Raw genomic sequence first — 15,095 nt, 5'->3', positions numbered from 1 at the left:
CTTACTCAGAACCCACCCTGCGCTAATGTGGTCAAAAACACTCCAAGGAAGCTTTTAGAAAAATCTTCTGTGTTGTTAAGGCAGGATTCTTAGCCTCTGAAATGCAACCCAATTCCCTAAATTCTTATGTAAAGTGTAAATGAAGATACACAAAAGGGGATTTTTTAAAAAGATTTTATTTATTTATTTATTTATTTATTTGACAGAGAGAGAGAGAGAGGGAACACAAGCAGGGGGAGTGGGAGAGGGAGAAGCTGGCTTCCCACTGAGCAGGGAGCCCGATGCGGGGCCGATCCCAGGACCCTGGGATCGTGACCTGAGCCGAAGGCAGATGCTTAACCATGTGAGCCACCCAGGCGCCCCACAAAAGGAGATTTCGATGGTGATTTTTTTTTAAAGCTTATTTATTTATTTAAGTAATCGCTGCACCCAGCGTGGGGCTTGAGCTCAGGACTCCGAGATCTCAAGAGCCGCATGCTCTCATGACTGAGCAGGCCGGGCGCCCGATGGTGACTTAATCTGCAGCAATCGTAACCGCGCGTCTTTAGAGATTCAGGGGGTTTTGGGCGGCCGCGAGGCGCTTCTTGATGAAGTGGCTCACCAGCCGTTGTGGCCGTTGCTGGTACTCGACCAGCACCTCGTGGGGGCTGCTGACCTGGTCCCCCTCCAGGCGGTTGAGCAGGGTGACACACACCACGGCCACTGCAGAGAGCAAACGCCGCGTCACGGCCAAGCACCAGCTTTCCAAGTGAATTCCCCAAGACAGGCAAGGCGTCCCCTCGGCTGTCCCGCAGGCCTGCCCTGTCCTCGCCTGATTCCTCCCCGCCTTCACCTCGACAGACGCTTTCAAGCAAGTCCCTTGAAAGCCAGGCTTCTGGGAATTCTGGAAGGGGGAGCGGACCCCGAAGGCGAGCCTAGGAACTTGGGGATGGATTAACCGCTAATCAGAAGTCTAAGGAGCTTTGAAAGCAGGCTCACGGCAGCGTCGGGAGCCTCCTGACCTGAGTGGAGGCGGGTCTTTCTCGTCCCACTCCGTGCATGCTAGCCACTGCACAGCCACTGAGGACCCCGCCCTGGACGGTGGGACAGTCAAAGGTGTCCGAGCATAGGGCTGGACAATGCCACCCCATCCAGAAACTTGCCTCGGGGGAGGGTGGGTGGAAGGCAGGGTGATGGGGGCGGGAGGAGGATCTGGACGGGACCCCGGTGACCAGACGCTCGCCTGCCTACCTGGGATGCTACATGCACCGCATATGGCCGCCAAGACCGAAGACTCCATCTCGATGTTGCAGATGCCGGCCGAGTGGGCTGCCTGCAAGTACTTCTGCTTGTCCTTCTCTGTGTAGGAGCAGAGCGCGCCGTCCAGACGGCCTTGCCCTGAAGACACATGCACATGTGCCAACGTTGACCTGGGTGTGCTCACCACTTGCACACAGTAAGCACCTACTGCATGCCAGGACTGTGCTACCCGCCAGGACACAGGGACACCTCGGATCCCTCCGGGCCCTGCCCGCCCATAAGCAGAGCACTCTAGGCACCATGGAAACCCGGAAGAGACAGGAGCCCCGGGCAGGATGGAGACCCCTCCCTGTCACCTTCATAGAAGTCTGAGGTGCACATGGTGTTCCCTAGGACCGTGGGGAACTCCAGCAGATCCAAAGCACACTGCATCAGCTCCTCCGCGAGCTCCTCGTCCAGGTGCGTCCTCTGAACCACCCGCTTCCCCAGGACCACCTGCTCGAACACTGGCTTGAAGGAGGCATCCACCGCCTGCCGGGTGATGACCACAGAGCCAGGCTTCAGACCTGAAGAGAGAAGCAGGTGTTGCGGCCACGCGGGGCAGGTGGGGAGGGCACCGCAGAGCGCACGCAGAAAGGAAAACGACCCATCTACAGACCAAAATACCGGGACACCTGGTAACGTTCTAAAAGGCAATCGCTAAGGATCCATTTTCTGCATCAAATTCTTTCTTCTGATGATAGAAGTAATGCATAAGCCTTGCAGAGAATACGGAAGAGAAAAGAGCAAAGAGAACGAAACTGCTGGGGACCCCCTGTCCCTGTTACATGTTCTGAGTCCTCCAGCCCTTGCTGATTTTAACTGACACGCCACCGCTCAGGTGACCACAGTGTGCTTACCTGGTCCCTGCTTTGTGCTTTTTCATTATTTACGATTTCAAATAACTACAGAAGTAGAAGAGTCTAAGGAACCCCTATGCACCCCAAACCCAGCTCCAGCACCTCCCGACTCCCAGCCAATCCCATCTTCCTTTGATCCCTGCGATACTAGGGTTCCACTTGCCAAGTTTCCTGGGCATCCCCTCCTGGGGCATTTTCACATTTGTAGGGACATCACTCTGCTCCTATTCTTTGATCTTCTAATAACTTTGTGTGGGATGTGACCATGAGCCTTTCCGAATACTTACCTGAAAGGGAAGTTGGGTTTCTTAAACATTTAGGAAGCAGGGACGAGGAAGCTAGGGGATGGTTCTAGAGCCCCCCCATCAGCCGTTTCCAGGAAACGTGACAAAGCATGTCCTGGTCCCCTGTGTATTTATCTGGACTTTCTCTCCCATGCTGTTTTGGTCCCTATTCTGGTCAGTGGAGTTGCTCCCACCCTGGGGCTTAACCTGCAGGGCGCTCAGCTGCTGGCTCTCATTCCTTCACAAGCCTGGGGATGTCACACCCCTTCTGCTGTCCTCGTCACCCTCAATCTGGGGCGTGTGAGCCCCTCCCAGAGGGGGCCAGGAACAGGGCAGCCCTGAGCCCCCGGGTGGGATTGTCAGAGTCAAGAGAGCCAGCAGCTTACGTAAAGCAAATGTGCCCTGGGCTTTCTCACTGCATCCTGTCCTCTCTTTGCTCTCTCTCTGGCATTCAGAGACAAAACAGAACAACACGCTCAGGATCAGCCTGGGGACCCTTTAGGCAACTTAAGGACACTTAGCTTTGTGTTCCATCTCTCTCTTTGATTTTCCTGTTGGTTTTTTCCTACGGTGGTTCGAATCCTTGCAGGAATAGGGAGGCGCAGAGGACAGGAGAAAGGCAGAGAAGCGGTTAGAAGGAAGGGAGAGAGGCAGGCAGGCAGACAAGGAGGTTCCGAGCACATCACCCCAAGAGGACGAGGCTCTGCAACGCCGGGCCCCGCACCTTTCCGCAACCTACTTCTGGGGGCTGGGTTGGGAGAATCGGCTGGATGAAAAGTAACAAAACGAGCTTCTTTTCATGCCTCCTGCTGATGAGCTTCCGCGGACAAAGCCGGTAGACGCTCCGAGTACCCAAGCCCGCCCTGCACGGGGCCTGCCCGCAGGGAGCTCCAGGTCCTCGTGTGCGGGATGCTGGCCCTGCGCGGAGGCCTCCTGCACACTTACCGATCCCGCCGGACGTGCCGATGCGGATGACGGTGACGTCGGAGCAGTGGGCGTGGTAGAGAAGCTTGATGAGCTCGTGCAGCATGATGGAGGTGGAGGGGATGCCTATGCCGTGCTGGAACCAGGGAGAAGAGCCCACGTGTGTCAGGGTGGGTGCCCCGGGGCATGTCAAGCCGGCAGTCGGACAAGGGGGGTGTCCAAACATCACTTTGGGAGGTGCCAGAGCACGCACGTAGCTGTGACGCAGGTCGCCACCCCGGGAGGCTCGGTGGGGAAGCAACGACCTGCTCCCGTTATCTGGAGCTGAATACCGTCTCTGCACCCCGGAGGGCTCTGGACGGCTGCTCGCCGTGCCCACTCTGACAGAGGACACGGGTGTTGAGGGGCCCCGGGCCGTGGGTGCAGAGGGCAGGCCGGGGAGGGCGCTGGCAGAGCCCGAGGCCCGAGCCCAGCGCCAGGGCAGGTACTCACGCTGACAGACAGCACGGGGCCCACTTTGAACATGGCGTAGCGGTCGGTCCCCCTGCAGATGTTGGGATACTCCGCACCTGGGTGGTCAAGGCCCAGCTCCTTGGCCATGTATTTGGCAAAGGCCTCCATCCGGGTAGGGCTTCCCCCGACACACACGAACTGCGGCCAGAGAACAGAGCCCCGTCAGTCCGGGCCCCGCGCACCATCTTCGTAGCAGGGTTCCCTCCAGGGGGGACCCCCGACCAACATCAGCGTCACCTAGATGTTGCAGGTAACGAAGGTCCCTGGCCCCAGCCCAGAGCTACTGCGCCTGGGGAGCCCCGTTATGGGTGCTTCCGTGAGTGATTCAGACAGTGGTGATTTGGATGCTCACCCAGTTTGAAAGGCACTGACTGGGTCATGGGATCACTGCTCCATGCACGAGGCCCCTGTGTAATCCATCCCACACAACCCAGGAAAACCAGACCCTTGCTCTCTCTCTGGGGAGGAAATTCCAGGTTCTGTCCATCGTGTGCACAGCTCGGTCGGCGCCTGGAGGGAGCCTAGGTTTGGAATACAATGATGTGGACTCCTCGCTGTGCGATCAGGACCCCACAGCCCCTCTGTAAGATGGGCTTCTAACCAACAGCTCCCCTGCCATCCAACAGTCAGATGGCCACCGTGTAGAAAGAGCCAGGGGCCCAGTGGGGGCTGGGGAATTGGGAGCTATCACGTGGGTAGGTGGCTCTCAGAGACGGAAAACCTTTCATCTGCAAAGTGCCACATACAATAACTTATTTTTCATTTTGTTTTACCCAAGAGGGAAATGTACATAAGCCAGTTTTAAGGAGTTTGATGATGAAAGAATGATTCGTCTCTAAACATGACAAACAACGTTTCCATAGCCTAGAAAAAATTTTAGGTTAAATTCTAATGCGTGGAAAGCAAATAAATTAAGACCACAATGCACAGCAAAGGAAACTGTCACTCAATGACAAAGCTACTGAGTGGGAAAACGATGTTTGCATATGACATGTCTGATAGGAGTTACTATCCAAAACATAAAAAGAACTTATACAACTCAACAGCAAAAAAAACCCAAAAAACAAAACACAAATAATCTGATTTTTAAAAATGACCTGAATAGACATTTCTCCAAAGAAGACACCCAGATGGCCAACAGACACATGAAAAGATGCTCCACATCACTCAGCATCAGGGAAATGCAAATCAAAACCACAATGAGATACCACCTCACACCTGTCAGAATGGCTAAAATTAACAAGTCAGGAAACGACAGATGTTGGCGGGGATGCGGAGAAAGGGGACCCCTCATGCCCTGTTGGTGGGAATGCAAACTGGTGCAGCCACTCTGGAAAACAGTATGGAGGGTCCTGAAAAAATTAAAAATAGAACTACCTTATGACCTAGTATTTCTACTACTGGGCATTTACCCAAGGAAAATGAAAATACTAATCAGGAAGTTATATGCAGTCTTATGTCTATTGCAGCAGTATTTACAATAGTCAAGATATGGAAGCAGCCCAAGTGCCCATTAATAGATGAATGGATACAGATGCGTGTATGTATATATATGTGTGTGTGTGTGTATGTATATGTATATGTACACACACGTACACACACACGCACAGAGGAATATTACTCAGCCGTAAAAAAAGAACGACATTTGCCATTTGCAACAACGTGGATGGAGCGAGAGGGTATAATGCTAACTGAAATAAGTCAGTCAGAGAAAGACAAACACCAGAGGATTTCGCTCACATGTGGAATTTAGGAAACAAAACTAATTAACTAAGAAAAAAGAGACAAACAGAAAAGCAGACTCTTAAATACAGAGAACAAACTGGTGGTTGCCAGGGGCGCCTGGGTGGCTCAGTCGTTAAGCGTCTGCCTTCGGCTCAGGTCATGATCCCGGGGTCCTGGGATCGAGCCCCGCATCGGGCTCCCTGCTCGGCGGGAAGCCTGCTTCTCCCTCTCCCACTCCCCCTGCCTGTGTTCCCTCTCTCGCTGTGTCTCTCTCTGTCAAATAAATAAATAAAATCTTTAAAAAAAAAGAAGAACACATGGGGATTTGTCTCATGGTTTGAAATGAACATGGCGGCTGCTGGGACAGTCACTGGTTGTTTTGATTTTGACTCTAAACATTAGCACATCTGTACCCACAGGGATCAGACATTTCAAAAGTCTTGTGCCAGGATAAACCAGCCCTGAGGAACTCAGGACTCTGGGGGGTGGGGGGGAGGATTAGAAGCAAAATAAGCCATTACAAAAAAAATAAATACACACACCTTAAATCACAAACAGACACATGTAATTACTCACTTATTATCCCTTGCTCCTCTACAGAAAGTTCTGTGTCCCCTTTTTCCTTTTCTCTCAGTGGGGCATTCGGAAATTTATTGTATGTGGTTCCCATTACATGCTGAATTTATAAGAGATTATTTAGGGACCAGTATGGCAGAACTTAGTTTTCTTTCACTCATTAGTTTACATATTTTAAAAGTAACGATTTGTAAAAATCTGATGAAGATATAACTTTTTTTTTTTAAGATTTTATTTTTAAGTAATGTCCACACCCAACCTGGGGCTCGAACTCATGACCCCAAGATCGAGAGTCGCATGGTGACAAGATAACTTGATGACCTGGTCCTCTGTCGCCAAGTCTACCCATATCATCTACGAGGAGGCTGATCTTAAGACAAACCCCCAGGATCGAAAGCCCTGTTTTTTACCTTCACATCTCCGAACATCGCAGGGAAATCATGCGTGCTGGTGCTGAGACTGAAATGGTAGAGGACGTCTTCTTGCATTGCTGCTACGTTTGGGTTGGTGGGTTGTACAAGGTGGTCACTATTACAAAAGAGGAAGGTGAAAGGTTTATGGAGCACCAGCGCCCGGGGCCACCGTAACAGAGGTGCCCGGTGTCAGCGAGATGCGTGCGGCCCGTCATGGGGTGAGATAGGCCAACCAGCCCACAAACGCTCCCACTTCCCTGTCTCCATTCTGCCCCCTCCTCCTTCCCCATCTCCCCTCCTCACACCCCGGGCCCCTGTTTGGAGGTTGATCAGAAAGAGCTCAGAAGAGCACAGGAAAGTACAAAGATCAAGATGCTGATTAGAAAGAGGATAGCCAGTAGGCTACCCAACTCCATTTCATTCGACACATGACCTTGGCTTTATTTCGAAAACAATACATTCACGTAGAAAATACGGATGGAAATGCAAGAAAAAGAATTGCCTCTAGTTCTCCCTTCCAGAGATAACCTTTGCAGTGCACCTTGTATGTAATTATTCTCGCCTGGCTGCATTTGCCAGTGCTTCCGTGCGATGCCCAGTGGGAGGGAGAGAAGACATCTTTCCACTTTGGTTTTCTTTTCAGTGGTTTTCACTTTCAGCTTGAAAGTGTGTGTGGCTCCCGTTATTATTTCTACTGGACAGCACACCACTGGCCTAGGGTCAGCAAACTTCTTTCCATTAAAGGCCTGAGAGTGAATATTTTTGGTTTTGCAGGTCACAGGGGCCCCATCACAACTCAACCCAGCTGTTGTCACATGGAAGGGACCACAGACAACATGCAGGCGAGTGGGGTTGTGCTCCAATAAAACTTTATTTACACTGCATCTCCAGCTTGCCACCCTTACACACACCTCCTTCAACATCCATGCCTGACTGACTCCCATGGGCAGCGGGGCTCCCCCAAACCCTGGCCTGCCGGGCCCCTGGGGTGCAGAGACACATATGGATCCCTGAGTCAGGGCACTCAGGACTTTCTTGTTCTTCCTTCTGAGTGTGACTTTCTGTCCAGAACCCACTGATCTGTTTCCTCTTCAATCTAACTCAAGAAAGAAAGGAAGAAAGAAAGAAAGAAAGAAAAAGAAGAAGAAAGAAAGAAAGAAGAAAGAAAAAAAAGAAAGAGGGAAGGAAGGAAGAAAGAAAGAAAGAAGGAGGGAAGGAAGGAAGGAAGAAAGAAAGAAGAAAGAAAAAAGAAAGAAAGAGGGAAGGAAGAAAGAAAGAAGAAAAAAGAAAGAAAGAAGGAGGGAAGGAAGGAAGAAAGAAAGAAAGAAGAAAGAAAAAAAAGAAAGAAAGAGGGAAGGAAGAAAGAAGAAAGAAAAAAAGAAAGAGGGAAGGAAGAAAGAAGAAAGAAAAAAAAGAAAGAAAGAGGGAAGGAAGGAAGAAAGAAAGAGGGAGGGAAGGAAGGAAGGCAGAAAGAGGGAAGGAAGGAAAGAAAGAAAGAGAAAAAGAAAGAAAGTGTGAAGGAAGGAAAGAAAGAGGGAAGAAAGAAAAAAGAAAGAAAGAGGGAAGGCAGGAAGAAAGAAAGAAAGAGAGACGGAAGGAAGGCAGAAAGAAAGAGGGAAGGAAGGAAAGAAAGAGAGCGAAGGAAGGAAGGAAAGAAAGAAAGAAAGAAAAAAGGGAAGGAAGGAAAGAAAGGAAAGGGAAGGAAGGAAAGAAAGGAAAGGGAAGAAAGGAAGGAAAGGAAAGAAGGAAGGAAGAAAGAAAGAAAGAGGGAAGGAAGAAAGAAAGATAGAGGGAAGGAAGAAAGAAAGAAAGAAAGAAACAGGGAAGGAAGAAAGAAACAGGGATGGAAGGAAGAGAAAGAAAGAAAGAAAGAAAGAGGAAGGAAGGAAAGAAAGAAAGAGAAAGAAAGAAAGAAAGGGAAAGAAGGAAGGAAGGAAGAAAGAAAAAAGAAAGAGGGAAGGAAGAAAGGAAGGAAAGAAAGAGAAAGAAAGAGGGAAGGAAGAAAAAGAAAGAAAGAGAAGGAAGGAAGGAAGGAAGAAAAAGAAAGAAAAAGGGAAGGAAGAAAGAAAGAAAGAAAGGGAAGGAAGGAAGAAAGAAAGAAGGAAGCAAGAAAAAGAGAAAGAAAGAAAGGGAAGGAAGGAAGAAGAAAGAAAGAAAAGAAAGAAAGGAAGAAAGAAAGAAAAAGAAAAAAGAAAGAAAGAAGAAAGAAAAAGAAAGAAAAAAGAGAAAGAAAGAAGAAAGAAAAAGAGAAAGAAAGAAAGGAAAGAGACAAGCTGCAGGAGACGCAGCTCTGCGACGCCGGTGGTGACTTGGGAGAAAGGAGGGCACAGGACCCCCTGGGGAGATGCGTCATGTGACTCAGGCCCTCAGGGGAGCAGCCGCTTCCTTTGCGGTGGGGCGGGCGGTGGGGGTGCGGAGCGTTTAGGAGATGTGTCTAATATTTCAAAATCTAACTGGAAACGCTTATGTCCCAACCAACCAGATGCTCTGGATAGCCATAATGCCAATTTCCTTTTTTTTTTCTTCCCTTTTTGTATTGCAGCTCTGGGGGCGGCGACCCGGGTGATCTCCCCGGAAAGCAAGCGATCCGCAAACTGCCAGCAAGTCAGGCATGAGTCCCCGCCCGCCCGCGCGGAGCGCCGGCCCGGCCCCAGTCCCGGGAGACCCTGTCTGCTCCGAGGTGCTGGAAGTCTGGCAGGGAAAGGGCTCTAAGCTGTAACCAGAAGAGCTGTAAGCCAGGGCAGCCCCGGAGCACCCCGATGCCAGGGCGGGGTGCGGCCGGAGCAAGCACCTGTGACTTCCGTGAGCTGGAGGGCCGGCGAAGGACAGGCTCTGTCTTGCGCTCGGGCATCAGATCCAGCCCGGAGTCGGTTCGTGGGTTTGGGGTTTGGCTGGCACCTCATGCACCCACATACTCCCTTCGGCTGCAGGGAAAACTGACATCACACCCTCTCGTGAAACCATCGCTAATGCAAGGTGGTGGCTACACTCTTGCGGGATGTTCTGAGCCCGGCGGGGACAGAGTAAGGGCTGACGGGCAAGAGCCGGAGCTGTCAAAACAGGATGTGATTGAGACAACTTTGCCCCATATTTCAACATATTTCAACTTTGGTTTTTTCTCTCTCTGATTCCAGGTAGAGAAAGAGAAGGAAATGGGATCTGACTGTGAAGAACAGCAATGGTTTTCGAGTATATTAATTGGGCATGTAGCTTCATGAAGCAGAACAGGTTCAAATGGACTTTTTGGAAGGTTTTAAAATAACATGTCAAAGGCCTTACTTGGAACGCTGGTTCTCTACTCTAGATACAGTTTCCAGTTACTTTATCTCGCTCTATTTTGTCACTTTATTCATTTAACAAATATTGCTGGAACAATATGCGAAATGAATGAGAGTTGGCTGGTTCTAGAAGATGCCCAGGTGGCTCGGGACAGGTGCTCGCGGACTAGGAGGGACTAGGGCAGGGAGTCTGGGGGAGGGAGGGAGGGAGAGTTGGATCCCACACCGGCCCCGCACGGGGCCCTATGCTGGGCACAAGGAACACAGAGTAATACCTGGGAGGCACTCGACTTTGCGGTGGAAATGACGTTATCCAGAGCTGGTGCATAATACTGCATTTAAAGCTCATGAGCACCACAGAAGCGGGGTCCTAGCCGTATCCCCACCTTAGAGGCTCACTTTAAAGATTAGGATCTCTCAAAAGAAAAAAAAAAAGAAGGGGAGCCTGGGTGGCTCAGTTCGTTGAGCGCCGACTCTTGGTTTCCGCTTGGGTCACGATCTTAGGGTCGTGGGATCGAGCCCCATGTCGTCCGGCTCCGTGCTCAGCGGGGAGTCTGCTGGGGATTCTCTCTTTCTCTCCCTCTGCCCCTCCCCCCGCTCTCTCTCTCTCTAAAATAAATCAATAAAATCTTTAAAACATTAAGATCTTTCACAAGAGGCTGCACCCATGAGCTGGCCTTTGAGCTCCAGACACCACACCCGCCTCTCAGCTCGGGGGGACAGTGAGAAGCCAGTGGTTGGCAAGGACAGCAGTGAGGGAGGGCAGTGTGGTCACCGGGGCAGGGCAGGGCAGCGGGGGACTCCAGCTGAGTCCTGTCCATGGCCCTTGATGCCCTGTGCCCCCTTCTCAGCTCCATTTCAACCCCCTCTCCCCCACCAGCACCCGAGGGGCCTGGATATAGGACAGGGCAGTTTGGGTTGCCAGTGACCTAGAACACTTAGAACTTTATCTCTGCAGTCATGTCCACAAGACATCCCGAAGTGTGAAAACAGCCCTCCCAGCCTCCAGGGAAGGAGGGAGGAAGGACAGGTGTCTATGTGGGAGTCCAGGGAGGCCCGAGGAGGGCACGGGGAATGCCTGAGACTCCTCCCCCCGAGAGACGACCCAGGAGCCCAGCTCCAGGGCTCCCAGAGGGCGACACACACAACCCCGGGGCTGTCAAGGAGGGAGGCCAGCAGGGCCCGGAGATGCCCTGCAGCAGGACCCGGAGATGCCCTGCAGCAGGACGGGGCGTCCCTGCTAGCCCCCGCAGAGGTGGGGGGACGCGGGCGGGGGTGGGGGCGTGAGGAAACCAAAATCCTGTTGGATTCAAAGCCCATGTAGGAATCAGGATGAAGGCAGGAATTCTCGCTTTGCCCTCAATGCACAAATACACATATAAGAGGGGCCGGCAGGATCACAAAGTGGAGTTCTGGAAAACCATAAAGGAAGTATTTAAGATTCAGAACCCTGACAGAGCTGGGAGGCAGCAGGGCTGTGTTGCAGAAGAGCGGCCTGCCTGGCTGAGACCCCGAGGAGCCAAGGGCGGAGGGTAGAGCTGTTAGCCTGTCAGTCCCCGAGCCTCTGGACCTATCCCCCCGGGCCCCAGGCTCCATCACAAGAGTCAAACATGTTCCTGTATGGCGGCTCTTGGGAAAATGCATGTCACGACATAATCACGATAAACCCCAAAATCCAACCTGGCCCGCAGTCAGCTGGAGCCTCACCTGTGATTGTCATGTTTCTTTGTTTGGGGCCCCGAGGAAGCCATTCTCTCAACAGGGGCAGGACCCTAGGAGAAAACAACACAGAATATTATTTAAGAATAAACTCAGGCATACCCGAGACCTCACGAGTTTGTTTGGTAGAACTCTACGGGAATGGGGCAGTGTCGAACTGAAAGCAGGAGTGCATCGTCAGGACCTGGGACAGACTTTTTATTTCGTTTGTTAAAGACTTTATTTATATATATAATAGAGAGAGCATGAGCAGGGGCAGAGGCAGAAGGAGAAGCAGGCTCTCCGGTGAGCAGGGACCCCGATGCGGGGCTCAATCCCAGGACCCTGAGATCATGACCTGAGCTGAAGGCAAATGCTTAACTGAGCCACCCAGGCGTCCCGCAGGTGAACTCGGTTGATAAAGCCCATGCCCTGCCATGGGGACAGGAAAAAGGAACCAGGTTAACCCAGTGACCCAGGGGTCACCAAGCCCGGGAGTGGAGTCTGCTCCATGTAGCCAGGACGGGTTCTCAACCTGCCAGCTCACCAGCCAGCGGTCAAGAAACTAGAGCCCACTAACATAGCTCCCCAAAGGCCCTTTTTGGAGAAAGGTGTCGATAACTGTTATCACTGACCTCTTTTAGCAAAATCTGAAACCCAGAGAAAATGAGAAACTGCAACACTTCCAACCCCCAGCTTATTCCGATGGGATTTAGTTCCTAACAGCCTCCCAACGGACCCCTTTCCTCCTTACAAATCGTGCCTCTCCTTGGTTTCCCGGACCTGCTGTGTCCTGAATTAGGATTCGCTTTCATTCCCGAATAAAGCCATCTGTTGCTGGTAAAGTAGCTGTCTGTGGCTATTTCTAAGGTTAACATGACTTGGTGATCGGAGGTGGGAGCCAGAGAAGACTCGGGGCCGGTGAGCAGACAGGTGCACGAGCCACGAGCCACGGGGTTGCTGGGCTCAATGTTTTCTCACCAAAGCTGGGCTTGAGGACAAGTGTTCTCCTGGATTTTGAGCCCCATGCTTTGTGCTCAAGCCCTTTACGCTCTACCTGGGATTTACCAAGGCCTTGACCGTTTTTTTCCTTTTGTTGTTTTTTTTTTAAGCATCTTTTAAGCATTTTTTTTTTAAGATTTTATTTATTTATTGCCAGAGGGAGAGTACAAGCAGGGCGAGTGGCAGGCAGAGGGAGAAGCAGGCTCCTTGCTAAGCAAGGAGCCCGATGTGGGACTCGATCCCAGGACCCTGAGATCATGACCTGAGCCGAAGGCAGACGCTTAACCATCTGAGCCACCCAGGCACCCTTTTAAGCATTTTTTAAGCATCTCTGAGAATATTCGTTTGGCCTTCAGTCTGATTCGGACTGTGTTTGATGAAACCGCGTTGGCCTTCGGTCCGAGTTCTGTTTGGGACTGGACCATTCTTCCAGAAACTGGGTGGCCTTTGATTCCAGAAGGAATCAGAGAAATGGGATCCCAGTCGTCAAAATGCTTTGAGGGTGCCCCCCCTCCCCCCACTCCTGGGACTGCGGCCTGTTTTATGTTTAAAAATAATGGTCCCGCGGCACGTGCGTTTATAAATAAATGGACTGACTTAACCAGAAGTAATTTAGATCTAGACTTCCAATGGCCGGTATGGGGAACTTTCCATCTCCCCAGACTTAATTTTCTCAAAGCTGAATTGGACAACCACGGTCCTAAAATTGACAGAACTAAACACACTTCCTTCTACAACTGGTATTTTGAAGCTTCCAAGCGCTATCTGGAATCTAAAATTGCCTCTCTCCAAAATACAGTTTGTAAACTAAATGAGGCAAACAAACAATTAAAAAGGAAAAAAGGGGGGCACCTAGGTGGCTCAGTCGATTAAGCAACCGACTCCTGATTTCAGCTCAGGTCATGACCTCAGGGTCATGAGATGGAGCCCCGGGGTCGGGTTCTGCGCTCAGCCTGGAGCCTGCTTCTCTCTCTCCCTCTGCTCCTCCCCCTACTCTCTCTCACTCAAATAAATAAATAAAATCTTTAAATAAATAAATAAATAAATGGAAAAAAGGGGGGGCTTCTGAGGCCTCTTCCCCTCCCCTATTTCTCCATCCACAGAGGCGAGGCCGCCATCTGCCCTATCTTCACCCTGGCCTTGTCATCCTTCTGTCAAACCCTCTTTTCTTCTGAGGCTCCCTCTGCTCCCTCCTCTCCTGAGCCTATTAAAACCCCTGCTCCTTCAAAGTTAAGTCTTCTGGGGATCTAAATAGACCCCAGGTTTCCTAAGTTCCCTGGACTAAGGCTGAACTTTGAGCCAGAGGTAAAGAGGTTCCCCCAGGTGGCTGAGGACCCCCACAGGTTTGCTGGAGAATTTAACAGAGTTACTCAAACTTACCAACCTGGTTTCTGGGATTTGTAGCAGTTGGGCCACAGGCTTGTGGCTGAGGGCCAGCCCAAGCATTGGATAAAACCAGCCCAGTGGGAACATCCTGAGCAGGATTTAGAGAAACAGACCCCTGAATTTTGGCAAGATGCTAGACCACTCGCTGGAAATCTCCACCGAGCACTTAGAATGGCTTTTCCAAAGCCGGATGACTGGAACAAAATTCAGGCTTGCGCACAAAAGCCTGATGAATCTGGTTGTCATTACTATGATTGACCCCAAACTGACTTTAAAGAAAGTTCTGGTCTTCCTTTTAACTCTGTGTTTATTATTGGGCTGATCTGGGATCTTTTCCTTTTCGTTAAAAGGCCCAGGATGGAATGGGAAACTTGGTCTGCCCCCAGATTCAATTGCCCCGGAAACCAGTTTGCTCGCACCCTAGCTGAGTCACCTACAGGAAAGACCACTAAAATTTCCAGTGTTCAACTCCATCAAACAAAGGCCCCAGAACAAAAAGCCTAGTTTCTGCTGATACTGCCAGAACCAGGACATTGGATAAAGGACTCTTACGGGTTTAAGCTCTCCCGGTGCCTTCAGCCCGCTAGCTAAGCTCTTCTCCCTCCTCCTCATTCCCAGTGTTGGGGCTCTTCCAATCCTCTTAATCAACTCAGGGAAACCACTCCCCAGATTCGCAATGGATCTCTGTCCTTGGTGACAGAGGACCTATGTTCTCAGGGCCCAGCCCTCGGCTGCAAAGCAGCCCCTCAGAGCACCAAACCCGTCCAAGTAGTGGGGGTCTCCAACCAATCTCAACAGGTTCCCGCCTCTGAACCTATTCCCTTTGAGAGGTACTCACTCTTTTCTCCTCAATCCCTCTGCCCCTACTCATTTACGGGGTTGAGATTCCCTAGAGAAGTATCGTGCCAGAATTTCTTTCTCCCCGAAGGGGAAGATAATTCCAGAATCTGACAGCAGCGATCAGAATAGCCAACCAGCGGAATTAAATGACCCTCTGATGTCTTTTGTTTGAGGTCTCTGGTGGGACCACAGCTGAGTCTGGGGACACCGATCATTTATTCCTGTTGGATCAGCTACCAGCCTCTTCTGGGCAAAATCCTCAACTGCTATTGATAAAATGCACAGTGCACCTCCCAACAAGATTCAGATAGATCCCTC

At 51.0% G+C, this 15,095-nt stretch overlaps 1 protein-coding gene across 6 annotated transcripts in view; it reads right to left on the bottom strand.

The window, feature by feature from the left end:
• Nucleotides 1-383: 383 nt before the first annotated feature.
• The window catches only part of UPP1 (uridine phosphorylase 1), a 22,094-nt gene continuing 7,382 nt past the window's right edge, over nt 384-15,095 (bottom strand). For 3 of the 6 annotated variants that reach the window (XM_081800837.1, XM_081800840.1, XM_081800838.1), the window contains 8 exons: nt 11,559-11,623; nt 6,571-6,688; nt 3,839-3,997; nt 3,368-3,482; nt 3,147-3,188; nt 1,596-1,805; nt 1,231-1,377; nt 384-702 (listed from right to left, as the gene is read on the bottom strand). In XM_081800837.1, coding sequence (XP_081656963.1) covers nt 545-702; nt 1,231-1,377; nt 1,596-1,805; nt 3,147-3,188; nt 3,368-3,482; nt 3,839-3,997; nt 6,571-6,688; nt 11,559-11,602 — 993 coding nt within the window. In that variant the 5' untranslated portion in view covers nt 11,603-11,623 and the 3' untranslated portion in view covers nt 384-544. Of the gene's footprint in view, nt 703-1,230; nt 1,378-1,595; nt 1,806-3,146; nt 3,189-3,367; nt 3,483-3,838; nt 3,998-6,570; nt 6,689-7,135; nt 7,368-11,558; nt 11,624-15,095 lie in introns of those variants that run through there. The other 3 variants (XM_081800836.1, XM_006732371.3, XM_081800839.1) reach the window with 3 other exon arrangements.

This window comes from Leptonychotes weddellii, chromosome 12 (assembly GCF_054177405.1).
Source record: "Leptonychotes weddellii isolate Sample4059 chromosome 12, ASM5417740v2, whole genome shotgun sequence".
Lineage (NCBI taxonomy): Eukaryota > Metazoa > Chordata > Mammalia > Carnivora > Phocidae > Leptonychotes > Leptonychotes weddellii.
Note: the sequence above shows the minus strand (reverse complement) of the source record. Positions and strands in the feature narration are given on the sequence as shown.